The following is a 27,286-nucleotide window of genomic DNA, read 5'->3' as shown; positions in this document are numbered from 1 at the left end:
ATCTTTTTTGAGATGCGGCGACCAGAATTGTACACAGTATTCAAGGCGCGGTCTCACCATGGAGCGATACAGAGGCATTATGATATTTTCCGTTTTATTCACCATTCCCTTTCTAATAATTCCCAACATTCTGTTTGCTTTTTTGACTGCCGCAGCACACTGAACTGACGATTTCAATGTGTTATCCACTATGACGCCTAGATCTCTTTCTTGGGTTGTAGCACCTAATATGGAACCCAACATTGTGTAATTATAGCATCGGTTATTTTCCCTATATGCATCACCTTGCACTTATCCACATTAAATTTCATCTGCCATTTGGATGCCCAATTTTCCAGTCTCACAAGGTCTTCCTGCAATTTATCACAATCTGCTTGTGATTTAACTACTCTAAATTTTGTGTCATCTGCAAATTTGATTATCTCACTCGTCGTATTTCTTTCCAGATCATTTATAAATATATTGAAAAGTAAGGGTCCCAATACAGATCCCTGAGGCACTCCACTGTCCACTCCCTTCCACTGAGAAAATTGTCCATTTCATCCTACTCTCTGTTTCCTGTCTTTTAGCCAGCTTGCAATCCACGAAAGGACATCGCCACCTATCCCATGACTTTTTACTTTTCCTAGAAGCCTCTCATGAGGAACTTTGTCAAATGCCTTCTGAAAATCCAAGTATACTACATCTACCGGTTCACCTTTATCCACATGTTTATTAACTCCTTCAAGAAAATGAAGCAGATTTTTGAGGCAAGACTTGCCCTGGGTAAAGCCATGCTGACTTTGTTCCATTAAACCATGTCTTTCTATATGTTCTGTGATTTTGATGTTTAGAACACTTTCCACTATTTTTCCTGGCACTGAGGTCAGGCTAACCGGTCTGTAGTTTCCCGGATCGCCCCTGGAGCCCTTTTTAAATATTAGGGTTACATTTGCTATCCTCCAGTCTTCAGGTACAATGGATGATTTTAATGATAGGTTACAAATTTTTACTAATAGGTCTGAAATTTCATTTTTTAGTTCCTTTAGAACTCTGGGGTGTATACCATCTGGTCCAGGTGATTTACTACTCTTCAGTTTGTCAACCAGGTCTACCACATCGTCTAGGTTCACCGTGATTTGATTATTATCCTCTAGGAACTTATCCAAACCTTTTTTAAACCCAGTTACACTAACTGCTGTAACCACATCCTCTGGCAATGAATTCCAGAGCTTAACTACGTGCTGATTTCTTCGATTTGTTTTAAATGAGCTACTTGCTAACTTCATGGAGTATCCCCTGGTCCTTCTATTATCTGAGAGAGTAAATAACCAATTTATATTAACTTGTTCAAGTCCTTTCATGATTTTGTAGACTTCTATCATATCCCCCCTCAGTCATCTCTTCTCCAAACTGAAAAGCCCTAATTTCTTTAGCCTTTCCTCATAGGGCAGCCGTTCCATGCCCCTTATCATTTTGGTCACCCTTCTCTGCACTTTCTCTAGTGCAGCTATATCCTTTTTGAGATGTGGTGACCACTAGGTCATCTATTCATGTAAATTCTCATGGGGTTTCTACACTTTCCCACCACAATGACAAAATTTGGTGACAATGTACACAAATCTTTATAGTAAAAGCACACAATACATTTAATCGACACAGGATGAATAAAACTGTATGTTGAATGCCTTTTTTAAATATATTATGCATGCCATCTCATGTTTGGCCACTTGGAAAAGCTCATACCCTACTGATGTCTACGTCCGGTACAGAACACAGAACAAAATACATTCCTACAAGCATACATTACATTTGAGGTAGATTTATACATACACAGATAGCAGCATCACACAACAAAACCCTTAATGCAATTTCAATTGTTGCGCTTGTCTCCTAGGTGGAATGGATAGAAAATCTCTAAAAAATAAAGGAGTCCAAGTTGCCACCACCCACTCCCAGAAAATTTCACCTCACAGGCAAAGGCCAAAAAATTGTGCTTCCCTCCTTGAGGCAAAAGGCTACTATATTTCAGTTTACAACCCATAAATGAAGTCTCCATGGTCTTCAGGGCTTTATCCTGTTGATGGAAGGTAATCTAGGTGAGCATTTCATACTTCTCCTAGGAGGACCAGGAAACTGTTCAGTGAGACAGTTCAGGTTCCCAAGCACCTGAAACCTATAAACAAAACATAAAATACGCTCACAAATAAGCAAGAGAGAACAAATACCACACAGACAATGTCTGTTGTTCTCCCTCTTCAAGGAAGTGGCACATGTCCCTTAATGCAAGGAAAATCCAGCATCCTGGAACAGTCTCATTTCTATTTGGAGAAAGTGGTGGATTCGTGATATTCAGGATGTGGTTTAGTCACCGGGAAGGAGACAATCAATTCTATAAATATTCTTTTCTCAATTATTCATATTGTAGACACTGCATTCCTTCTGATGATCAGCCCCAGCTTTATATCTGCCTTCCTTTTCTCCATTTCTTTTGAATAATCAGGATGATTTCTGATGAACTGAGGATCTTCTGCATCCTTGATCAATCTATAGTCAGCTGTTTCCCAGAGCCATGCATTTCTGTTCTCTTCAACGAACTGAGAAAGTAGGTACTGCAGTCCAAACAAGGCTCAGACTTTTCTCCTCACAATCATCTCCGGCTGGGAGGCCCTATAGAGCTTGTTGGAGGATTCTACTCTACTAGGGAACACCAAGGATTGGTCTCGTACCTCTTTAGGTTGATCCAACATACCATTCCCCTTAGTGGTAACTGAATCAGTAGAAGGACTGGAGATATCACATGCAGCAGATGAAATGGGCTCCCAGATAACTTTAGCCAAATATTGCGTGAGACAAGTTTCCTGCTGATTTATCAGGTTCATTTGCTGAATAAAAGAAAAAACCGAACACCTGAACCACAGCCAAATTTCATCCCCCTGCCCAAGTTTCAGAAATAAAGGTGGCCACTGCTGCCTGAGTTCCTCCCACGAAAAAAATATTTAAAAAGAATGGCCAGGTTAAGTGGAACTCATCAGCCCCTTTCTTCTACCTTGACAATAATGTCTGGTTAAGTTCTCAAACCCCCCCACCCAGGACCCTCAAAAGGCTCCCACATGCAGAGCAGGAGTAGTCTCTTACCTCCTCTCGCTCCTGTAATACATATGTGCCCAGAGTTCTGACAGCTCCCACCCTTATGTATTAATTAATTTATTCACTTGCGTTCTTCAGTGACAGCTGAAGGGCCAGATCCTTCTCAGAAATTCAACTGTGGGTCAGCTGCTATTTTATTTTTTTACTTCCCCGGCTATAAGCTTTATGTAGCTGGTTACATTGAAAGTTATCCATGTAAACGCATCTGGATAACTTCAGATCTGCTTGACACCACAACCAGATGAATGTCGGCACAACCGAGCTAACTTTAAGCCATGCCTGCAGAATGCCTGCATACCACCTCTTTCTTTGTCCAGGTAAGTTTTCACCAGGTAATGATTTACTGTGAAGACCGAGTGGGTAGTCCTTGCCTCCCATCAGTAGAGGGCCTTGGTGGGCCTCTCGGACTCTCAGCAATATGGATTGTAGCCATCTTTTTCCTGTGGGTGTCGTGTTGTCCAAATTCCAGTACCTGAGGGCTCAACTAGATGGGAAAGTGACCACCACAGGCAAAAAAACACTTTGTTTCTGCTTCAGTTACAACGTGCCAGTCTTGTCTGCACACAGCCTGCTCATGGCTTTGAAATCAAATCATGTCCCCAGCAGACTACGCCATGACATCAAGTTCTGGCCTGATGGACTCCACAGAGTGTGGCCTGATTTTTTCTGACTTCGATTTACACCTGTCCAGGTATTTACCATCTCAAAGTTTTGCAACCATGGAAGAATCATGTTTGAATAGCAAGAATTCTTTCACTCCTGGGAACTCTGGCTTGGGACTTCAGTTTATTGAGAAACCAGGAGAGTAGATCTGTGATTTTTGCTTTATGAGTAACATTATTAATGTTTGTGTGGCTTCACCAGAGAAGGAAGTAAATACATAAGGATAACTTGGGAATTGGAAGGCTTGGATCTAAGGAAACTAGATTAAATAAATGCCTCATACTAAAAGAAAGGCAAGGATTAGGGAGATAACAACTTCATCTCCCAATCCTGAGCCTATTCAACTGCAGATCCCAGCCTTTTTCCCATCAGCAGCTTTAAAAGAACCGGTTGAGATGGCCGCTGAGGAGAATGCCATGGAGCGGGTGGCAGATCCTCTGGCCGAGGCATCTTTAACTCCTGGTGCCCCTAACACTCCTCCTCCACCACAATTGTTTTCTTCTGAACATTTAATTAATGAGTCTATAAGTGAATTGGTAGGAGAAGGAGACCTGGCTAAAGAAGGTAGCAGTGGGCCTAATGAACAATCACAGTTTATAAAAACAAGAGATATCTATGAGTTCTATATGGTCAGCTATAAAATCTTTGGAAGCTGCTATTGTAAACTTAACGAAAGTTACGGAAACATCAAATCAACGCTTCAACAAAATAGAAACTGTAGTGTCAAAATTGGATCTTCAGCAACAAGAAATGGAAATGAAAATAAATGGCCTGCAAAATAACTCTCAAAAGATCACTAAAATAGAGATTTTATATGATAAAAGGCTTGAGGCCATTGAAAATTCATTGAAGTATCTAAACTTAAGAATTTTGAATTTCCCAAAATATGATTTGATTACGCCTTTAGATATGTTTAAAGAATATCTAGGCACTATTCTGCATATGCCACAAAATCTATTCCACCTATTGCAAAGATCTACTATGTGGAAACTAAGAAGGAAAAATTAAATATAGAAAGGGTACCAGTAGAGGCACAATTAAACTTATCTGAGTTAATTGAAGCTTCAGTAGATACAAAAATAGAAAATAGAACTACATTGCATGTCTCTTTTGTTTTTCCTGCTGATAGAGATGCAGTTTTTCGCATATACATGAGGAAGAGACAAGAGAAATTTTATGGAGCCCCGATTTGGATCTACCCTGACCTGTCTCGACAGACACAGGCCAGGAGAAAGCAATTTCTAATGCTGAAAAATGAAGTAGAAACGAAAGGAGGGAAAATGTTAATTAGATTTCCATGTAAATGCGAAATAACTCATCAAAATCAGAAATATATCTTCTATGATATTTCACAACTGAGAGTTTATTTGGATTCACTAACCTAGAAGCTTTAGCCATGGGATGAGGCAAAATAGATAGAAAGCGCTACCTTATATTTCAATTGTATATGGAGTTATTCTCATTCCTTAAACCGCTTGTTTTCTAACCTACCTCTGGTGGATTACCTAATTGTTTTGAGGTAGATACATTTGATAATTGCTATTAATTTATTATACTTGGAATTTATTACTGTATCGTTTATTTCTCCTTGTAATTGTAAAGCATAAATAAAAAATTTTAAAAAAAATGTTTGTGTGGCTTGCCAGCACACTTGTCCCTATTTGAGTAGTTCTCAAGAAAATTCCACTCATCCATGGGTTTTTTGGACTGTAGCAAACTATGTTGCTTGTTACGCTTCAAATCTAATTCTTGCCCCAATGACTCTGATTCCAACGGTTTCAGAAGCTTTGCTCCGGGCTGCTCCAGCTCTATCTGTTCCAGTAATTCTAACATTGTTCCTAGCTACTCCAGTTCTTGTATCTCTGAATCTAGTTCCTGCACCAATGATCTGGCTCCAATGCTTTTGGTAGATTTGCTATGGATCGTCCAGCCCCAGCTGTTCCAATGATTCTAATTCCATTCCTGCCTACTCATGTACCTGGCAGCACTCATGAATTTAGCACCAGCTGTCCATGCAACTCCAGTTCCAGTGAATCTAGCACTGACTGTCCATGTAACTCTGGGTCCTTTTCGTGAATCCAGCTCCAGACAATGTGAATCCTGTGGAGATCCTGGCAAATATCCTACACAACCTACACCTGGATGCCACCAGGACTCCATATCATACCTCCAGCCTAGTTTCAAGTCAGCTTCAGTACTAGAGACAGCAGAGTTGTTTACTTGTAACAGGAGATCTCCAAGGAGAGCAGAATGAGCCCCGATATGAAAAATGTATGTCAAAGTTTCTATAACTTTGACTTGACATACTGAGCATGGCCAGTATGCCCTAAACCACACGTCTACATGGGGTCTCTCTCCAGTATTATAACATAGAATTATATATAAATGAAAAAATTAGGAGAAACCCAACTCTGCGGGGTGGTGGGCAAGTTTCGTGAGGACTAACATCCTGCTGTCCTCGGAGAACACTTGTTACAGGTAAGCAACTCTGCTTTCTCCGAGGACAAGCAGATTGGTAGTCTTCATACATGGGTGAATCCCTAACTACAGGTTGCTCTCCAACAAAAAAGGGGACCAAGAGACACCCAACCAGGTGCCAATGAGTACAACAATCATGCTGTTATTAACAGGCGGTGGGGGAGACAATCTGAACCCAAACAACGGGCCTTAGTGGGGGGAAATGGGTTCTACACCTCAAACAGATAATGAAGGACAGACTGGTCAAACCTACTGATGCGTCGACCATCCCTAGCCAGACAATAATGAGATATGAATGTGTGAAGAGAACTCCATGTTGTAGCCTTGCAGTTCTCCACCACGGGAACTGCTCGCAAGTTGGCCACCAATGCTGCCATGGCTCTGACAGAATGAGCCTTGATATGACCCCCAAGATGAAGTCCCACCTGGGCATAACAGAAGGAGATGTAATCTGCTAGCCAGTTCTCCTTCCCAGCCAGGTACTTGGCCTTGAGCACCATGAAACACTCCAACAACTGTCCACTAGCACTCCGGTCCCATACTCCTCTTCTAGGAGGTTGGTAAGATCAGGACCGAAGAAGTCTTTCTTTCGCCAGAGGACGTATTGTCCTCCACCCCCTCGCTCCTGTCAATAGCATCAGGGCTCCCATGTCCATCCCAAGCAGCAGAGAGTCCCTAAGCCCCAGCTGATGCCTCAGTCAATTCCAGGGACAGGGCTTTGACTGGATCGTAGGGAGCATAGGCTAGTTGCCCATACCCAGCATATTGGACCCTCCGGTTGGGGGCAGACTGCAGTTCTTTGCGAACCGATGGCCCAGGATAAGCTCAGAGCAATGGGTTCTTTCCAATATCCGTCAAGGGTTCCAACTGAATCTATTGGGTGTCCTGCCAAATTGCCTTCCAAGCCTATTTTAGGGGTGGTAGCACATCAGGAGGTACTGCTAACAGAGCTCTCCTCCCTCTTAATGGCCAGAGCAGTTGAACCTCTTCCACCAGGGCAAAGAGAGCAGGGATTCTACTCCAGGTACTTCCTGATTCCAAAAGGAACATGAGGACTCTGTCCCATCCTAGAACTAAGAGCCTTGAACAAATTTCTGAAAAAAGAAAAATTCGAGATGGTTTCCCTGGGCACCTTGATCCCCCTTTTGCAAAGGGAGGACTGGCTATGCTCCCATGACCTAAAGATCTAGCTCATGTCATGTTTATACCTCTAGGTCCAACTCTATGCAACTGTTCTTGAGACTTGGATTACAGCTCTTCCTAACTTTGGGCCAGCTAAGTCTGGGCCCGAATCTAACCCCTATCTCTATATGGGATTCTGCTTAGAACATAAGAATTGCTATACTGGGTCAGACTAAGGGTCAATCAAGCCCAGTATCCTGTTTTCAACAGTGGCCAATCTAGGTCACAAGTACCTGGCAGGATCTCAAGGGCTAGATAGATTTCAAGCAGCATATCCTAAGAACAAGCAGTGGATATGTGCAACTCTACCCTAATAATGGTTTATGAACTTTTCCTACAAGAACTTGTCCAAACTATTTTTAAACACAGCTACACTAATAGTTTTCACCACATCCTCTAGCAAGGAATTCCAGGACTTAATTATGCGTTGAGTAAAATAATATTTTCTCTTATTAGTTTTAAATGTATTACCTCGTAATTCATTGTGTGTCCCCTACTCTTTGTACTTTTGAAAGAGTAAACAATTGATTAATGTTTACTTATTCCATTCCACTCATTATTTTATAAACCTCTGCCAAATCTCCCAACAGCCGTCTCTTCTCCAAGGTGAAGAATCCTAATCTCTTTAGCCTTTCCTCATAGGGGAATCGTTCCATCCCCTTTATCATTTTGGTCGCCCTTCTCTGTACCTTTTCTAATTCTGCTATATTTTTTTTTTTTAAGATGTGCTGACCAAAACTGCACATATACTCAAGATGAAGTCACACCATGGATTGATACAGAAGTGGGTTTGGGATGCTTGGGTTCTGGGAGAGATGTTAAGGAATTTGCCCTTTTGGGGAAGAGGGGTAATGTGAGGATCTGTTGGACAGTTCTTACATTCTATCGGCGGAGGGCCTTGGTGAGTTTCTTGGACCATTGTTGTGTTTGGGGCATTGTGGACCCTTGGCTGCTGTGGAGATGACTCCTCCCATGGGGAGGGGCCCCGTGGGGAACCACAGCGATAGGCTGGTCTCAGAAAGCAGACACGGGAGATGGAAAGCTTTATTGTACTGCTGTAGTTAGATGCAGGAAGGTAAGGCACTGATGTCCGCAAGGTGCCTATATGTTCAACAGTCTCTGAGTTAGAAGTCTCACCCAGATGTCCTAGTTAGCTAGCAACCCGTGCCTGGAGGGTGGAGTTGGAGCACCAGATTGTAGAGGCACTCACAGGAGAGTAGTGCAGGCGTCTTCCTGGTGATGAAAGACCCCCGAGGAGCGGTTGTCTTAGTTAGGAGAAACCCCGAAGAGTAGTTGGAAGCGAGAGACCCCTGAGGAGCGAGTGTCTAGAGCTTTGTAAGGAGCGAGATGTCTAAGCGAGCAGCTTAGGACAGTCAGAGAAGCTTGAACCGAAGTCCTTGCTAACTCAAAGGTGGTAGCGTTGTGGAGGCTTAAATACCCGGAGGTATTGACGTCATGCGGTGGGGACCCCCCCCCCGAGGTTCTCGCCATGATGTATATTTGAGCGTAGGCAACGTGCACGCGCGCTTGCCCTAGGAGGCCACGGGAAGAAGCATGGCAGACTGGAATGCCCATGCTGAGTTGGAGACGCCGAGGGTTTCGGCACTGGAGGCAGCCATCTTGCCCAAGGAGGAGGAAAAGGGTAGAAAAGAGGTAAGGCAGAGCAGTCGCAGCCATCTGCGACCGATGGATGCAACAGTACCCCCTTCAAAGGACCCTCTCCAAGACCTCTTCCAGGTGGTCTGGGTTTCTGCGGGTGTGCCAGATGGAATTGACGTACCATGTCTTTATCAGTGATGTTGGCCAACAGTTCCCATGAGTTCTCTTCTGGTCCATAGTTCTCCCAGGAGATGAGATACTCCCATGTCTTGCCTCTCTTACGGACATCCAAGATGTCATCCACGGCATATTCGATGTCATGCTCAGTGTCCAGGCTGGTAGGTTCTGGTGTCTTTTTGGAGAACTCGGAAAGCATCAATGGTTTTAACAGAGAGACATGGAATGCATTGTGAATCTTCATTGATGGAGGTAATTTCAAACTGTACGTCAGATTCCCTAATCGCCGAAGGATAGCAAAGGGTCCAACATAGCGAGGAGCAAAACGTGCTGAAGGGAGTTTTAGGCAAAGATACTTGGTACTTAACCAGACTTTGTCTCCAGGCTGAAATTGTGGTGCCTTTCGATGATGGGCATCGTAGGTTCTTTTTGCCTTCTGTCCTGCTTTGAGAAGTAACTCCTTTGTTTGCTTCCACAGTTGAGATAGCTCTGCTGCAATGGTCTGTGCTGCAGGAGAAGCCACTGATAATAGAATTGGCAGAGGAGGCAGTGGTTGTTGTCCGTAGACGAGCTAGAAGGGAGAAGATCCCGTAGAAGTAGCAGGATGTGAGTTGATGGCAAATTCTGCCCAAAGCAATAATTCAGCCCAATCGTTCTGTCGGGAATTGACATAGGCACGTAGAAATTGTTTTAGTGTCCTATTCATTCTCTCAGTCTGACCATTAGGCTGGGGATGATAAGCGAAGGTTAAATCCAAGGCGATGTCAAATTTTTGACATAGAGCTATCCAGAACTTTGCAGTAAATTGTACTCCTCTGTCGGATAGGAAATGCTTAGGCATCACATGAAGGCGGAAGATATGTCTAATGAAGAATTTAGCTAATTCTGTAGCAGAGGGTAATCCTGGTAACACTACAAAATGTGCCATTTTGAAGATGCAGTCCATTGTGACCAAATGGTGTTGTTTCCATTGGACAGTGACAGATCTACCATGAAGTCGGTAGCTATATGTGTCCATGGTTCATCCAGCGATGGTAAAGGTTGTAACAAACCCCAAGGATGACTGGCTGGAGGTTTCTGCTTGACACAGACAGCACAGGAACCCACATAAGCTTGTACATCCTTTTGATGGTTGGCCACCAATAGTACCGCTGTAACATAGCTAAGGTATGACTCTGTCCTGGATGGCCTCCCAGATGGGAATCTTGCACCCACTTCAACAGCTTTTTCCTTAGATTTCTGGCCACCACCATCTTCACGGCAGGTACCGTATGAGTGGCTACCAGAACCACTCTACCGGGGTCAGTGATGTGACGTGGTTCATCTGGCACAACCTGAGGGGAGAAGGATCGAGACAAGGCATCAGCCCCAGTGTTTTTCTCTCCCAGCTGATATTTCAGCAGGAAATCGAATCTGTTAAAGAATAGGGACCATCTTACTTGACGGTGATTGAGTTGTTGAGCATGTCTGAGGTACTCCAAATTCTTGTGATCGGTGTACACTACTATTTGGTGTTGTGCGCCTTCCAGCCAAGGATGCCATTCTTCAAAGGCCAGCTTGATTGCGAGTAGCTCTTTGTCCCCGATTCCATAATTTCTTTCAGCAGGCGAGAATCGCCTTGAAAAGAAGGAGCAAGGATGGAGCACATTAGATTCGCTATACTGGCTTAAAACTGCTCCCACACCAATGTCTGATGCATCGACCTAGACGATGAATGGACGATGTGGGTCAGGATGGTGGAGGCACGGCTTCTTTTGAAAAGTCTCTTTGAGTGTCAGAAAGGCTGATATGGCTTCTGGAGACCAATTGGCGGGATTGGTTCCCTTCTTGGTCATAGCAGTTAGAGGGACTGTCAATGAAGAGTAGTTTTTTTATGAAGGATTGATAGTAATTGGTGAAGCCCAAAAAGCGGCACAGAGCCTTCAGACCCGTAGGTTGGGGCCAGTCCCAGATACTTTCTAATTTCTTGGGGTCCATCTGAAACCCATTCTTAGAAACAATGTACCCCAGGAAGGGTACATACTCCTTGTGGAATTCGCAATTTTCAAGCTTTGCATATAGGTGGTACTCACGCAGACATCTTAAAACTTTCTTGACATCCTCCTGATGAGTTTGCAGATCTTGAGAGAAGATCAATATATCCCACTACACATTGATAAAGCAAGTCCCGTAAGTTGTCGTTCATCATATTTTGAAAGACTGCAGGTGCGTTACTCAAACCAAAGGGCATGGCAAGATATTCGAAGTGACCATCACAGGTGTTAAAAGCAGTCTTCCATTCATCTCCATCATGAATACGCACCAAGTTGTAAGCTCCTTTAAGGTCCAATTTGGAGAATATCTTGGCTCCTTGGAGCCTGTCGAATAGTTCGGATATTAAGGGCAGGGGATACCTGTCCTTGATGGTAATCTCATTCAAACCCTTGTAATCGATGCAGGGGCTTAAGGGGCCATCTTTCTTTCCTACAAAAAAGAAGCCTGCACCAGCAAGAGATTTGGAGGGTCTGATGAATCCTCTCTCTAAATTCTCTTGTATGTAGTTGGACATGGCTTTAGACTCAGCTACTGAAAGAGGGAGGTAGACTCTTCCTTTGGGAGGTTCTAAATTAGGCTTCAGATTTTTGGCGCAGTCAAATACTCTGTGTGGTGGAAGTACATCTGCTGCTTGTTTTGAAAAAACATCCTGGAAGGAGGCGTATTGAGGAGGTAAGCCAGGTAATGATGGTGTAGTGGGCATGCAAATGAGCGATGAAACCTCAGCGAGGCACCGGCCATGACAGTCAGGCCCCCACCGCAATAGTTCCAAAGGGGCCCAATTAAATGGAGGCATATGATCTTGAAGCCAGGGCAGCCCCAGTAGCACCAGATGCATGGCCTTTTCCAATACTAGGAATGAGATGGATTCAGAATGTAAAGCTCCAGTGCGCAGGCCAATGGCCTGGGTAGTCAATGAAACTTCTCCAGGAAGTGGTTCTCCATGGATAGATGATAATAGCAAAGGTTTAGCTATTTGTGTGGTAGGAATCCGTAGATGTTCAACCAAGCGCTTCAAAATAAAATTACCTCCGGCACCGGAGTCAATGAGAGTGAGAGTCTGATATTCAAGGCCGCCGCAGAGCAGAGATACTGGTAATGATAATGGAGGAGTAGGAGATGTGAGGCCCAGGAGACGTCCTCCTGCAGATCCTAGGCCCGTCAGTTTCCCGGACAGATGGAACAAGATTGGAAGTCGTGGCCCGATTGACCACAATACATGCATAACCCCATGCGTTTGCAAAAACCATCTCTCCTTGAAAGTTAAATGGCTTCGGCCTAATTGCATAGGCTCTTCCTCTTCTATGGAAGTTGACAGTAAACTGGAAGCAGTAGGCACAGGTTTAGGATGGGTTGCCCCCACCGTGGACTTTCGTGGACTCTTAGCCTCCTGAGTTCGGTCTCGGATACAGTGGTCAATTCTCCCAGCCAGTTCCATCAGAGACTCAAGGGTATCAGGCAAATCACGAGCCACTAATTTGTCCTTTAAGTGAGAGCTGAGGCCCTCCATGAATATGGCAGGAAGATATCCAGTGTCCCAGTGTAGTTCGGATGCTAAGGTTTTAAACTTGATAGTGAAGTCTGTGAGTGGCTTATTACCTTTCTGGAGATTGAGCAAAGCAGATCCAGTGACAATCTGGCGAGCCGGGTCATCAAAGACAGACTTTAAAAGTTTGAGAAATCCTGATAGGTTATTCAGGATAAGATCTTCATGTTCCCATAACGGTGAAGCCCAAGCCAAGGCTTGTCCCTCTAGAAATGATAGGATATAGGTAACCTTGGAAGCTTCAGTGGGAAAGAGGGTAGGCTGTAATGAAAAATGCATGCTGCATTGATTAATAAACCCTCTACACATCTTGGCTTCACCTGTAAAGCAGGAAGGCGTAGATAAAGGTACAGTGGTCTTGAAGGTCACCACTGGAGACAGCACTTCTTTCACAGGAGTAGCTGAAGAATTCAGCTGAGCATGTAACTGATTGAAGGCAGAAGCTAGGCTCTCCAAAGACGTTTGTTATTCCGTGATCCACTGGGCTAGGCCAGGAATGGCCTGCAAAGCCGCGAGCTGAGCCGAGTCCATGGAGTTAGCAATCTGTTGTGTTTGGGGCATTGTGGACCCTTGGTCGCTGTGGAGATGACTCCTCCCACGGGGAGGAGCCCCGTGGGGAACCACAGCGATAGGCTGGTCTCAGAAAGAAGACACGGGAGATGGAAAGCTTTATTGTACTGCTGTAGTTAGATGCAGGAAGGTAAGGCGCTGATGTCCGCAAGGTGCCTATACGTTCAACAGTCTCTGAGTTAGAAGTCTCACCCAGATGTCCTAGATAGCTAGCAACCCGCGGTGTGGGCAACGCCAAGCCTGGAGGGTGGAGTTGGAGCACCGGATCGTAGAGGTACTCACAGGAGCGTAGTGCAGGCGTCTTCCTGGTGATGAAGATGGTGGGACCGAAGGTCCGAGGTGCAGGATGTATAGACTGGTAGGCCCTCGAGGAGCGAGTACCTGATAGTCCAATCCTGAAAGTAGAAAAGAGAAAGACCCCCAAGGAGTGGTTGTCTAGAGCTTCGTAAGGAGTGAGATCCCCGGAGTGTAGCAAGGCGTCTAAGCGAGCAGCTTAGGGCGGTCAGAGAAGCTTGAACCGAAGTCCTTGCTAACTCAAAGGTGGTAGCATTGTGGAGGCTTAAATACCCGGAGGTATGGATGTCATGCGGTGGGGACGCCCCCGAGGTTCCCGCCATAATGTGTATTTGAGCGTAGGCAACGTGCACGCACGCTGTTTTATTATTTTTTTGTGCCATTAGTTGTTTCAATAATACACAGATGTCCAACTTTACTACAAACCAATTTAAGTTTATTTAATATTAAAAGCCAATCATATTAGACCCCTGAGAGACATAGAGCGGGAGCCCATTGTTTGTTAAGGGCTCTCCCTGCATGTCTCAGCGTTTGTTAGTCAGTGCTGAGTTTTTATAGATAAGAACATTCAATGATCCCTGATGGGACTGCATAAAGTATCAGGTACCACATGTGTCCTATCAAATCATACAAACTGTATCTAAGCTTCCCTGATACCACTCCCACCTTAAGATCCAATTAGGCCTAAGAAGGGCCCACGTGTCTATTGAGTACTGTCAATCTTCTGTTAGTTCTTTGTCCTGTCAATATATCAATCATTTCATCTCCAGGGGGCAGGGAGAAACTCTGATATCAGTTGGCTATCTCCGTTGAAGACTGATAATCCAAGAATGTGCCCTGGAATGTGGCCTCAATCATTTGCCATCTGTAACCTCATGACCTTTCATCATATCCTACTAGGTCTGAATGCATTCCAGATGTCTCTCAGCAGCCATTCACGCACAGGTCAGCTTAAGTTCATTGTATGTCAGCAGTTTCAGTTAAGTCAGACAGCAAAGGATTCTGAGGTAAGCTGAATGAGCCAAAGTCTCCATGTTAAGCTGCTGCCCACATATCAGCGTGCCCTAGGAGACCACGGGAAGAAGCATGGCGGACTGGAATGCCCATGCTGAGTTGGAGACACTGAGGGTTTCGGCACTCGGTACCAGAGGCAGCCATCTTGTCCAAGGAGGAGGAAAAGGATAGAAAAGAGGTAAGGCAGAGCGGTCACAGCTGTCTGTCACCGACAGATGCAACAACTATCTGTCTAGTCCTCCCAGCAATATGGCTTCTACCTCCTGCTGATGGTCATCTTGTTCTTGTATGGATTCAGTTATATTGGAGTTTCACAGTCTGAACCTTGCCAGAGCTTGGTCCAAGTTTTAGTCTTCCTTTGTGGTATTAGATTCTGGTTCACTTTGGCCCTATTTTGTGGCCATATGTTTGGTCCTACTCTAGGGCCTGTGTTTCTTGTTTCTGTTTTGTCCAAGATTGCTTCGTGTATCCTGTATACCTGTTTGATCTTAGTTTGCTTCATGTATCCTGTGTTCCCGCAGTAGTCTTACACTGCTTCTGTGGGTGCTTTCATGTCTCCATGTTTAAGTTCGCCTTTGCCTCCATGTATTTTCTGCTGTCAAGTCCAGCACCTGAGGGCTCATCCTGCACCTGAGGGCTCAACTTGAGGGGAAAGTGGCCATCACAGGCAGAAGACACCCTATTCCTGCTTCAGTTGCAACTTACCAAGCACAGGCCAGTTCTGACTTTGGGGTTACATCCTCAGCAGATTATGACATCACACTTAACTGGCTAAAACTTACCTGTTCAGAGGGGTGGAAAATTTAAACCTCTGGGTTCCCCTACGATTCAACAGGCACATCTTGTCAAGGTGAGAGACTGGGCCTTTTCAATTAGTGGGCCTGGTCTTATGGAACACCATGCCGGAGCAACTACGGACCTTACAAGATATGAAGGCCTTTAAAATCATCTTTGAAAACCTGGCTGTTTAAGCAAGAATTTGATTTATAATCTCGGCAGTTGAAGGACACGTGGGAGCTTAAGTAGTATTCTGTTATTACTGCTGTTTTGCTTTTATATTTGAAGCACTAATTTTTTGTCTGACGATATTTTTAATTTTTGTATGTTAATACTGTAAACCACCGTAACCTCTTTTGGGGCACGCAGTATAGAAGTAATTTTTAAATAAATAAATAAATAAATACATAGTCTGGCTAAGTCCCAAACTTAGCTGGATAAACCTATTGAATATTTATTTCTTTAGTTAGCATCACTTATATTCTGCTAATACAGATTGTGTCCTCAGCGAATTACAACCAAAAGAAGCAAGACAATAATAAATGCATTGAATTCATGACAAAACATAACAAGTATATTCATACAAGTAATAACCATAATAAACAAAACAGAATTTGGCAAAAGCTGGACAAGTCCTAGTCATAGTAAGATTCACACTGCAGAAATCCACACAAAAACTATATAGAACAACCAGGCTGAAAAGCATGGGTAAAAAGGAAAGAGATCAGCTTTTCCCTGAAGGAAAGGGTATTATCCCCTTCTTGAAGCTCTAGAGGCAGAGCATTACATAGTATCACACTCACAATTGGCAATGTCCATTTATGGGGCTCGGCCAGTTGGTATTTCTTAAAAGTGAGTACCTTTAATCAAGACCTCCCAGACGATCTTAACTGACACATGGTACTGTAAGGCACAAAGAGACTTTCAAGGTAACCAGGACCAAGCCTGTGGATAGTCTTGAAGACAAAGGTCAAAGCCTTAAATTTAATTCTAAGGCCAACTGGGAGCCAGTGCAGCACAGCAGCACCCACAAATTAAAACTAATAAGGATTACAAAATCTCTCGTTCTTCATACTTGGAACTTTTGATTTCCACCTCACACACACACACATTCACTCACACACATTCCCTCTCACACAGACAGACACACACACACATACAAATGCTTCCTCTGTCACATATGCTCTAAATGCTCCCTTTCTCATTCAAGCTCTCTCTCTCACACACACAGCATCTCACATACATGCTTCCTCTCACATATGCTCTTGCTGATACCCACGCCCACACTCTCTCACTCACATATGCTCTCTCTCTCTCACATACACACTCTTACTCCTATGATCTCTTATGATACACATATGATCTCGCTGATACATATACATGTTCTCATTGATACATACAAATGCTCTCACTCATGTGTTCTCACTGACACACAAACATGTTCTGCCTCTCACTCATACAGACAAACAAACACATACACACCCTTTCTCTCTCACATATATACATGCTGACTCTCTGATTCATGCTGGGGCTGCCTCTCTCCCTTGGCATCGTCAGACATCAGCGGGATGGGCTCCCACTGGCGGCTGCTGGCCTCTCTCACTCTCTCTCAATGTCTTCAGATATGAGTGCAATGAGCTTCACTGGCAGCAGCCGGCCCTCTCCCTCTCCCATAGTGTCTTTAGCTGCCAGCGGGATGGGCTCTGCCTGTTGCTCGTTGGGCCCCCCTCTCTCTCTCGATGTCTTCAGGCTTGCCCCCACCATTGATTAGTCCCTGGCCTTGCTTTATTGTGTTTTACACTGTATAACTAGCTGCAAAAACAGGAAGTCTAATTGAAAACGGGGCAGTTGGTCACCCTGCCCAGCAGAGAGAGAGAGAGACAGTGAGCTCCATCCAGCAGAATGGGAAATGGGAGCTGTAGCGGGCGTCACATTAGAGGTCCACAGGAGTTGCCACTGGCCCGCAGGCATTACCTTGAAGAACATTGCTACAGAGCCTGCAGTTAATAAGTCCAATCCTGCCTGTATTGAGAATCCACTGCTGAGTGGTGTTTCTTACTGCAGAGGCTTCCAACCTGACATCTGTTCCGCTACCCGCTTCAAAGCTCTTTTTCCCTCACCTCCCACCCAGTGCCTCTGCTGCTTTCTCCTCCTTCTTTCCCTAATACCACCACTCTTGGTCAGTCCTCCCTGCTAACTGTTGCCTCCACTCTCCTCCCCCTTAGTACTGCTGCATCTTTCACCACCTCCTGCTTGCCCCACCCACATATACCCCAGGTAGTTTGTCGTTTACTCACATAATCCACTGTTTTATGCATGGAAATGGACATTAAAATTGCCCCCTTAATGTGGTAGTCCTCATTAACATTAATAGACCTTCTATGTTTACTCAGGAGGGGGGATTGGCCTATGGAAAACCTTTGAGTTGCACTAGGGAGGGGGAGGGGAGGGGGCAGGAGGGAAGAAGGGAGAGAGGGTGATCTGAGCCCCAATTGGAGCTGGAATATTACCAACCATAGTAAATCCTACCATCAGTGCCCGATGTACTAAAGGCTCTATGCCCTTCAGTACCTTGGGCATTAAACCAGTAACCAATGCCCATGTGAAAATCAAAAGACTAATGGACACTAATAGCCTATTTAATGTAACTTAGTACAAAAACTCCTTGTTGTATGAAGCTTCAGAAATGTATTAGGAAGTATCACATTTCTTCTAAAAACATTTGCTTAAGCAGGTAAGAGATGTCTTTCACAGCACCTGTTTCAGCTCCTCAGGGCATTCTAATCTACAAGGATCTCTAGCTCCCAGGTACAAAAACCTGCTACAAATTAGGGAGTTCAAGTGGCTCCGTTTTTTCAGGACAGGTTGAACCAGTCTTGATTTTATTCCACTGCATGCATGGACTTGTAGTTCTGCTTTTCCTGCCTCTATATAACAGGATGTACAACAATGACATGTAGAAGGCCTGCTAGAGTGCAGGGAGAACTGAAGTGGTGCTCTCCAAGGTGCAATGTAGAGTTCATGCAAAATGAAGGAAAGAAAAACGTATAAAAAAGTCTGATCTGCAAAGACTGTAAGATTCTGTTTGGGATGTTAGATATGGAGAAAAGTGAGTTAGAGGTTTACAGAGGTCCATATTTAGAGGCATTTAGATGGATAAGTCCCAAGTTATCCAGTTAAATGCCAGCTTATGAATATTTTGGGCACTTATCTGGTTAACATTTAGCTGGATAAGATGGGGCATTCAGGGGCATTTCTGAGAGGAGTTAGGTTAGCTGCATAAGTTATCCAGCTAACTCCGGTCATGCCGTAGAACTATCCTAAAATTAGCCAATAAACTTATCCGGCCACCTTTAACATAGCTGTCTATATTCAATAATGCAGCTGACCCTCTGAATCTCTCTCCAAAATTAGCTGGATAAGTTTAACTTTACCACCCTGCCAGTGAATATGAATATGGACCTTTCAGAGTTCTGTCCTGGAATGGGGCTGGTACTTCAGAAAGCTCCATAGCGAGCAGCTTTGCAAAATATTTGCCCTGCAAAAGGTACTAATACCTGTTATTTACCTGACCAATCATGACAGAGAAGGCAAACACTCCCATGAAATAGTTCAAGAGCTGGAAGCACAGCTCGAATAGAGTTTCCGGTTTAGGCAGTCCTCCAATGGTGATCAGGGTTTTCACAGCCCAGTAATAACAACGAATGTAACTGTGCAGAAAAAGAAGCATAAAAAGTAAGTGTTTGTCACATCTAAAACGAAGAACCACAACTATCCTGTCATGCCTCTCCCGGGATATGGCAGGAGCCAGGGGCAGATTGAGGGAAAATAGTGGCCCGGGGGATTTTTCTCTTTACTGGCCCATGGGTACCCAATTACATATACAATATAATTTACATATATATGTGCACACCCCTATATTTCGGCATGGTCCTCCCGTATCAACCAGTACTATTTGCCAACACTCAAAGAATAACAACCCCACCTATGAAAAAGAATACCACAAATATTACACCAGAATCTAAAATATCAATACACCTCCTATCAGGAAAACAGAACAGGCCAAGCTACTACAGATCCCTACAGAGAAACCACATGCTAAAAGAATGCTTCATCTCAGTCTTTGCATGCAGAACACAAACTCTCACCAAATACAGAATACAAAATGAAGGAGCACAAATGACAAAGACTGAAATGGAAACTCCAAGAAGCCAGACTCTGTGTATTAACAATGGAAAAACAGAACCACCATTCCTCATAAAACAAATAAAATCAAGAAACAAAGCTTCAGTTATAATAGTAAACCCATAATAAAAGAATATTTTAAAACTACTGATAAATAGAATTTCTATTAATTAAAATCATATACATTTTTTACAATATCCCAAACACTAATAAAATATTTCAAAACAGCACATATATCAAATAACATTCAATAATTAAAACGAATAAGGATTTTAAAAAGCCCCTGCTGTCCCCTTCTATGGGAGCTCTTTATTTCCAGTCACCCTGATATTGTCGAGGATTAGGAGGTTATCCTCTCTCTCTCACACTTACTCACATGTCCATTCTCTCCCACACATAACACTGTCACATACATACACATTCATGCTCTTATATCCACCATAACCTCTCGCTCTCACTGACAGGCTCTAAGACACTCTCTCCCCCCTCCACACACACACACACACACCCCCAAACACAAACTCTTACTCCCTTGGATTTTCTCATACACACTCATGCTCTCACACTCACACACACACACACACACACTGACACCCAGGCAGGCTCCCATTCATTTTCACAGCACTCCCTCCCCATCCCCCAGGCATGCACACATTCATTCTCACACACAGACCCCCAGGCAGGCTCCCATGCATTCACACACATACACCCCCAGGCAGACTCCCATTCATACACATGCACACACTAAAGGCAGACCCCCTCTCTTTTTTTTGCCAGCAACCTCAGAGCCTCTCTCATTCCTCTGCTGCCACTGTCACTGCTGCCGCATGGCTATTGGGGAGGTGCCGATTGCTGCTACTGACACTGAAACCCATTCTGCTGCCTCCTCTGTGCAGGCCCCGTGGGCTTCCACTTTCTCCATGCTGATCTCCTACATTGTGAGATCCGCATAGAGAAAGTGCTATTCTTGCACATTCCCAAAGATTACATGTGCCAAACACTAAAAAGTAATTTATTTTTTTATTTTACCTTTGCTGGCTGATCTTAGTTTTCTAATCGGTTGGTCACAGGCTTTTTTTCCCACCTTCCCTTTCTTATTTTTTTTTCCAATTCCTTTTATATTATCTTTTTTTCTCTCCATCTTCTTCTTTCAAACACACAGTCAGGTTCTGATTCTCACATGCATTTCTCTCTCACACACACACAGGCTCTCACTGTCACATGCTCTCTCTTATACAATCATTCATACACACAGGCTCTCACTGCCACATGCTCTCTCTCATACAATCATTCATACACACAGGCTCTCACTGTCACATGCTGTCTCTCTCACACACACACAGAGGCTCTCACATGCTGTCTCTCTCACACACACACACAGGCTCTCTCACTCCCACATGCTGTCTTGCTCAAGCACAGGCTCTTCCTGTCATATGCTCTCTCTCATACAATCATTCATACACACACACAGGCTCTCACTGTCACATGCTGTCTCTCTCACACACATAGAGGCTCTTACATACTGTCTCTGCAAACATTCAGGTCCTCACTCCCACACACAGTCTCTCAACTCATCTCATGCACGCACACATACACACTCTACAGACCCTCAGCCTCTCTCTCACCTCTGAGCCTCCTCTTCGCGGGTCGCCACAGGATGGGCTCTGCAGCGGTCCTGCTACTGGGCCTCTTCCTCTTCTCTGGCCACAGCGGCCCTGCTACCAGGCCTCTTCCTCTTCTCGGGCTGCAGCAGCCCTGCTACCGGGCCTCTTCCTCTTCTCGGGCCGCAGCAGCCCTGCTACCGGGCCTCTTCCTCTTCTCGGGCCGCAGCAGCCCTGCTACCGGGCCTCTTCCTCTTCTCGGGCCGCAGCAGCCCTGCTACCGGGCCTCTTCCTCTTCTCCGGCCGCAGCGGCCCTGCTACCGGGCCTCTTCCTCTTCTCCGGCCGCAGCGGCCCTGCTACCGGGCCTCTTCCTCTTCTCCGGCCACTGAGATGATTCGCAGCGGCCCATAAGCGCAAATGCTGCTCCTCTTCTACACGCGCTGATGCTTCTCCTCCTTCCTGCCCACGCGGCTCCAGCAATGTTTACTTCTGGGACCGCGTGGGCAGGAAGGAGGAGGAGCATCAGCGCATTTAAACGCGATCTTTTTCTTCGGGCCGTGGTGACGTGAGCTCCACCACGGCCCTGCCGATCTGCCTGCTACATGCGTGTCACTGGCGGCCGCTTGAGCCTCCCTGGGCCCGGGGGCATTGGCTCCCCTCGGGATACCACTGCTCGCGGCGCCCCCTAATACTTTGGCTGGAAACTTTATAATTTAAAAAAAAAAAAAAAATCACATGACAGGAGTGACCGGCCCACCGGGGGAAGCCTGATCCCACGATAGGTCAATCCGCCCCTGGCAGCAGCAGGAAGAGGACTGATGGCTCCATGTTTAGTGAATGGATCTCACAGTGTGCTTTTGAAGGAGTATTGTACAGCAACAGAGTGTATTGGTATTAGGGTTGCCTGATGGGTCTGCTGTATGTCATCAGGCACAGACTAATCCAAGCCTGGATTTACGTCAATGGATGCATGGCTTTCTAACTTGGACTTTCTTAGGGACATCAATGGGAAAATCAGAACTACCTGCATGCAGGAGGGTAAAACTAGGACTGTCCCTTTTGACATGGAGCAAGTTGGCAATCCAAATTTGCATGGAAGACACAACCTCTCTAGGAAGTTACTGCTACTTTATGGTAGATGTGTTGATTAAACATTGAATAGAACTCGATTAAAAAAAAACCATGCTGCTACGCTTCAAATCTTTAAAAATAACAGCACAGTCTTCCTCCAGGAAGGATCCCATTTTAAAATACTATAATAAACCATTTATGTTTGTCATTTATGATTCATTTACGCTCAGTATCAACAATTGGATGTTTCTGGGATCAAGAACAAAGAACATCAGGTAGGCAAACATTCTGTGAAAAATGACTTCTTAATTTACAATCATTTCATGATGCCATGAGGACCTTCAATATGATAAGGATGAGTCTTTATTCCACAGCTAAAAGGAACCAACGCCCTTGCTCCTCACTGTCTAGATGTAAAATGTTTTGTGAGGTACAAATGGAATATTCTGGGATGGGGGGAGGGGAGAGGGGGTTGCGATGTGAAGTTGCAGGAAAGTGAGTGCAGAGGAAACATGAGCAGATGTTTCTTTGCAGGGATGGAGTGGCCGACCAGAGGAGCTGTCGGCAACCAAAGCCAGGACTGAGTTTGTAAATGCTTGGAACAGACACAGAGCGTGCTGGGGTTACAGGATGCTGAGGAGAAGAAATGGCAGAGGGACAGGCTTGGGGGAATTGTGGAGGGTGGTGATGGGAACAGGGTTGTGGAGTGGTCAGGTGAGGGACACGGTGGGGAACTGGGAATTTGTGTGCTCATCTCCTCGAGCTAGCAGACAACTGGAGAGAAAGAGCCTCAGATGTCTGGGCAGGTTGTACAGGCCAATCAGTCTTTACCTACGCAGATATTTACTAGGAGGGCAACTTTCAAGCTGCCCGCAGCAGCTGTAAAGTATGCGGGTACTTTTTATCTGCAGACTTTACAGCAATTTTCAAATTGAAAATCAGGTTGGGAAAAGGTACGCACGCAGACCTGTCCCTGCTATTTGTGTAGGTAGGTGGGGGGGGGGGGGCTACGTTTCCCAGTGAAATCATGTGCGTGAGCGCTAGCGCATCCTGGACTACGCCCCCAGGAACTCCTTCTCGTGTGCTGACATTACTCGCACGCTTTCACATACAGAGAGGAGAGGCGATTTTCAGAGCCCATTTCTGTGCGGACGACGCTGCTTTACATACGGAAATGCCTTTGTAAAATCTCCTCTGTCTCACATTCTGCTTTCAATGATGCTTTGGAGTGCAGATTACGATGTAATATTTGGGGAGGGGAGGGGGCAATTTTCTAAGCTGTGCAAGCAGGGGGAAAAGTCCACGGGGCACTTTTACCCAAGGATTCTGCACCAGTTTTCAAAGGGAACAACATTTCAGAACACCAACGGGGATCAGTGTGTCCAGCGACCGGAGTAAGGCGCAGCTCCCCCAGATGAAGGAAGAACTTTCGAAGCACGGCCATGTCGGGAGCAGGAGACAGCTAAGGAGTTGATGAAAGTTATTAAGGAGGAGACTGTTTGTTTCAAGTTGGGAGTCAGTGATAATGGCCTTTGAAGATTTTAAAAGAATTAATAAAAAGAAAGTAAAAAAGAAAAAACAAGGAAAGGGAAGAAAAATTTAGTTTTGAATGAGTTATCACACAGTGCACAAAAAGTAAAGGGTGGGTAGGTGGCGTGTTAATGATTATACATTTGAAAAATAACAAGCTCCCGAGGCCGTTGGGGCCTGCTTGAGTTGATATATGAAACCTCCACCTTCCCCCCTATATATATTTAACAGTTGTGGGGTTATTGGATTTAGGTTAATTGTGAACAAGTTTAACCCTACCAGTAGCGGTGAGTATACTGGATGGGTAAACTTCTAGGCAGACCTCATTTTCAAGTGAAACTTTACCTGGAGTTTTCTGGGGGTGTAGCTAGGGAGGAGTTTGCCCCATATGGATTTTTAAAACCACTCACCTAAATCTTCAGGAAAAATCCGTGCTCACATTTTAGCAGGTGCAACCAGGGCAGGCTAGATTTGGCGCCAGCTTTTTCAAGGCAGTCGTATGCGTGTTAAGTCCACTTTGAAAACTGCTAAAGTGATGCGCACAATTTGCTGCCCTTTTAATTTGCAGTGCTACAGAATTACCCCCTTCCAGTGCAATCTACCTGTTTCCTTCTCCATTATAGACCCAGACCGTGGATCCTAGGCCCTCGAATTCTGATGCCCGATAATACAGACATGCATTCACATGAAGGCTGAAGAGTAAGTACATCGTGGTCCGGATCACCCTGAAAAAAAAAGCAAAAAGACGACACAATTTACAAAAACTCTACCACAAGCCCTCACAAAGACCCACTGTAAACCAAATCAGGGGAATACGGGCTATAAAGCAGTGACAGTACTTTGAAAAGGTTGGGCGAGGAACACAGGAGGGGTCCATATGGGAATCTGTACAAGCCATCTACCCACAGTAGACAAACTGCCGCTGGGCGGAGGGGATGGGCCATACTGGGTTTTATCTGCTGCCATGTACTATGTTACTATGTTTTGTACCTACAGGATAGGGGCAGCAGAGGTTAAATCATAACATATTCTTCTAAAATCTAGGGACTCGATTCACTCAGTCAGGACTGCAAAATATTGCATTCACCAAAGTTTGGCAGAGCAAGTGTCACTTTCTGCAGGCAGGTTGATACATGCAGAGGTTTGCTCTGAAAATTCGGGGTAAAGTTTGATGAATACAAAACTTCTGTTTTAAGCCAGAGGATGAGCGGCCCTGCACATTTCTGAAAAAGATGAATAAACCCTCTTTGCACTGATTTTTAGACTGGCCCTCCTGGTTGTAATATAAGTCCTGATTCATTACAATATTCATGAGCCAATATGCCTGAGTATTTTTCGGACATGCAAAGCTGCTCTTCTGGCATCACATCTGAAATAAAGCAGGGGAAGAACAAGTAGCGTGCTGAAGCAAGGACTGGCAAAAAAAAGGAACGGTTATTTACCCTTTCAAACAACAGAAGGACTAGGGAACACTCCATGAAAATAGCAACCGGCGAATTTAAAACAAATCGTAGGAAATATTTATTAATTCACTTAGCAAACAATAAGCTATGGAATCTGTTCCTGAAGACAACTAACGTAGTGGGGTTCAAAAGAGGGTTGGACAAGTTCCTGTAGGGAAAAGTCCATAAACAGTTATTAGCCAGGTAGACATGGGAAAGCCAGAGCTTATCCCTGGGAGAGAGAAACAAGCAGAGGCATTACTCGGTACCTAAAAGATCTAGGTCCTAGGCCCATAAGCCTTCTCTCTCCACCCCCCCTGAGATTTTCATAATTAACTTAATCATGCTCCGCAGCTTCCTCCCCACCCAGGAACAATCCTATAAAAACACATAATAGGACATCACATATGTACAATCACATCAAAAGCACAGGGGGTAAATCAGATTTCATCAAATATCCGTACGTATATTCAAAGTAGAATTTATTACAAAGTTTAACCTTTATAATAAAGATCTTTACAAAAATGTGAAAAAAATAAGAAAAAAAAATCACACAGTACATACGGCATATAGAAGATAGAACACATTCAACAGGTGCACACAATGAAATGTATTTTAATTTGCCAACTTGTTAGGATTTCACTTGCTACAAAGCCTTTTCCTTTTCTTGTCTCCTGCATTGATGCCTCCTCACCAGCAGAGGCCCTCAGTAAGCCTTACTTCTAGCCTTATCAAGCTCTTCCTCTCTGCCCTTGCCATGCCTCTGCCTCAGTCCTATGTAAACCTATCTTGCCGTAGTAGTCTTGTCTTCTCATGCTGTCACTTTTGGCTCCATGACCTGACTCTTGTACTTGCCTTCTCTTGTGGCCTATGGGCCTTCTGCCTTGCCTTGAGGCCCTCAGACCTATCCTGCCTTGTTTCCTGTTTTGAGGCTATTTGGCCTATTCTCTCTTCTATCCTGCCTTGAGGCCTTCAGACTATTCTGCCTTTTCTAAACCTTGCTGCCTTCAGGCTTCTGTGTTCTTGTTTGGTGTTTCCCTTGTCTGCCTTGTCTAAGTCCTGCCCTAATCTGCCTTATTGGTCTTGCCCTGTCTGTTCCAGTAGCCTGTCCAGTCCTGCCTGTACCAGAGACTTGTCCTTGCCTTATCTGTGTCTTGTTTAGCTCCAAGTCCTGCTCAGTATCCAGCCTTGCCTTGTCCTGCCTGCCTTGCCTTGCCTGCCAAGTCTTGTCTCCACCCTGCCTTGTCCAAGCCTCGTCTCCAGCCTGCTGTTTCCAAGCCTTGCCTGTCCAGTCATACTCCTGCCTGTGTCCAGCAGGGGAGGGGGCTGGCTAGGCTGAATACTGGCCCTTGTCTTGTCCTGAGTCCTGCCTTGTATTCCCGTGCCGCTCCCCAGGTGGGTTTTCCTGACTCCAGGACCCATAACGCTACTACATAATTATTCAAAAATATCAAGCAATAAAAATTATTTTGTAAGGAAGTGAATTCTGGAGTCTATACAAGATAGGATAGAATCCAATTATAAATCTTGCACGTCAAGTTCTACAATAATCTCTGTTCACAAAAATTCCATCAACAAAGGGTGCAGAGCAGAAGAAGGATAGCATCCCTTACCATGCACTCACCAGAATAAATAATATTCAAATTCTGATGTCACCTTAGGAACAGCAATACAAACTCCATCCACTGCTAGGAACATTGTGTAATGCATTGGTATTGGAGGCGGGCTACTTTTCCATGGGCCACCTTGTATAATACCCTGCAAAAAATGTACTCAGAACCAATAATAAACCTGCCATACCATAACACACTGTCTGCCCTACCTATGAAAGGCAATACTGCAAATATTACACCAATCACACCTCCTATTAGGAAAGCAGAACAAACCAAGCTGCTATTGATTCCTAAATGCTAGCAGAATACCTCTCCATTGTCACACATGCAGAACACAAGCAGACCCCCACCAAATACAGAAAAAAGAAACTATAAAGTAT

The 27,286-nt window shown here is 44.7% G+C and overlaps 1 protein-coding gene across 1 annotated transcript in view; it reads right to left on the bottom strand.

Moving 5' to 3' along the window:
• The window catches only part of LOC115096172 (cyclic nucleotide-gated cation channel beta-1-like), a 118,192-nt gene that overhangs the window by 33,278 nt on the left and 57,628 nt on the right, over window positions 1–27,286 (bottom strand). Inside the window, exons 9-10 of the mRNA XM_029610685.1 lie at window positions 24,454–24,576; window positions 19,032–19,173 (exon numbers count right to left, since the gene is read on the bottom strand). Of these exons, the coding sequence (XP_029466545.1) occupies window positions 19,032–19,173; window positions 24,454–24,576 (265 nt within the window). The remainder of the gene's footprint in view (window positions 1–19,031; window positions 19,174–24,453; window positions 24,577–27,286) is intronic.

The sequence above is a fragment of the Rhinatrema bivittatum genome, chromosome 7, assembly GCF_901001135.1.
Source record: "Rhinatrema bivittatum chromosome 7, aRhiBiv1.1, whole genome shotgun sequence".
In the NCBI taxonomy this organism is placed as follows: domain Eukaryota; kingdom Metazoa; phylum Chordata; class Amphibia; order Gymnophiona; family Rhinatrematidae; genus Rhinatrema; species Rhinatrema bivittatum.
Note: the sequence above shows the minus strand (reverse complement) of the source record. Positions and strands in the feature narration are given on the sequence as shown.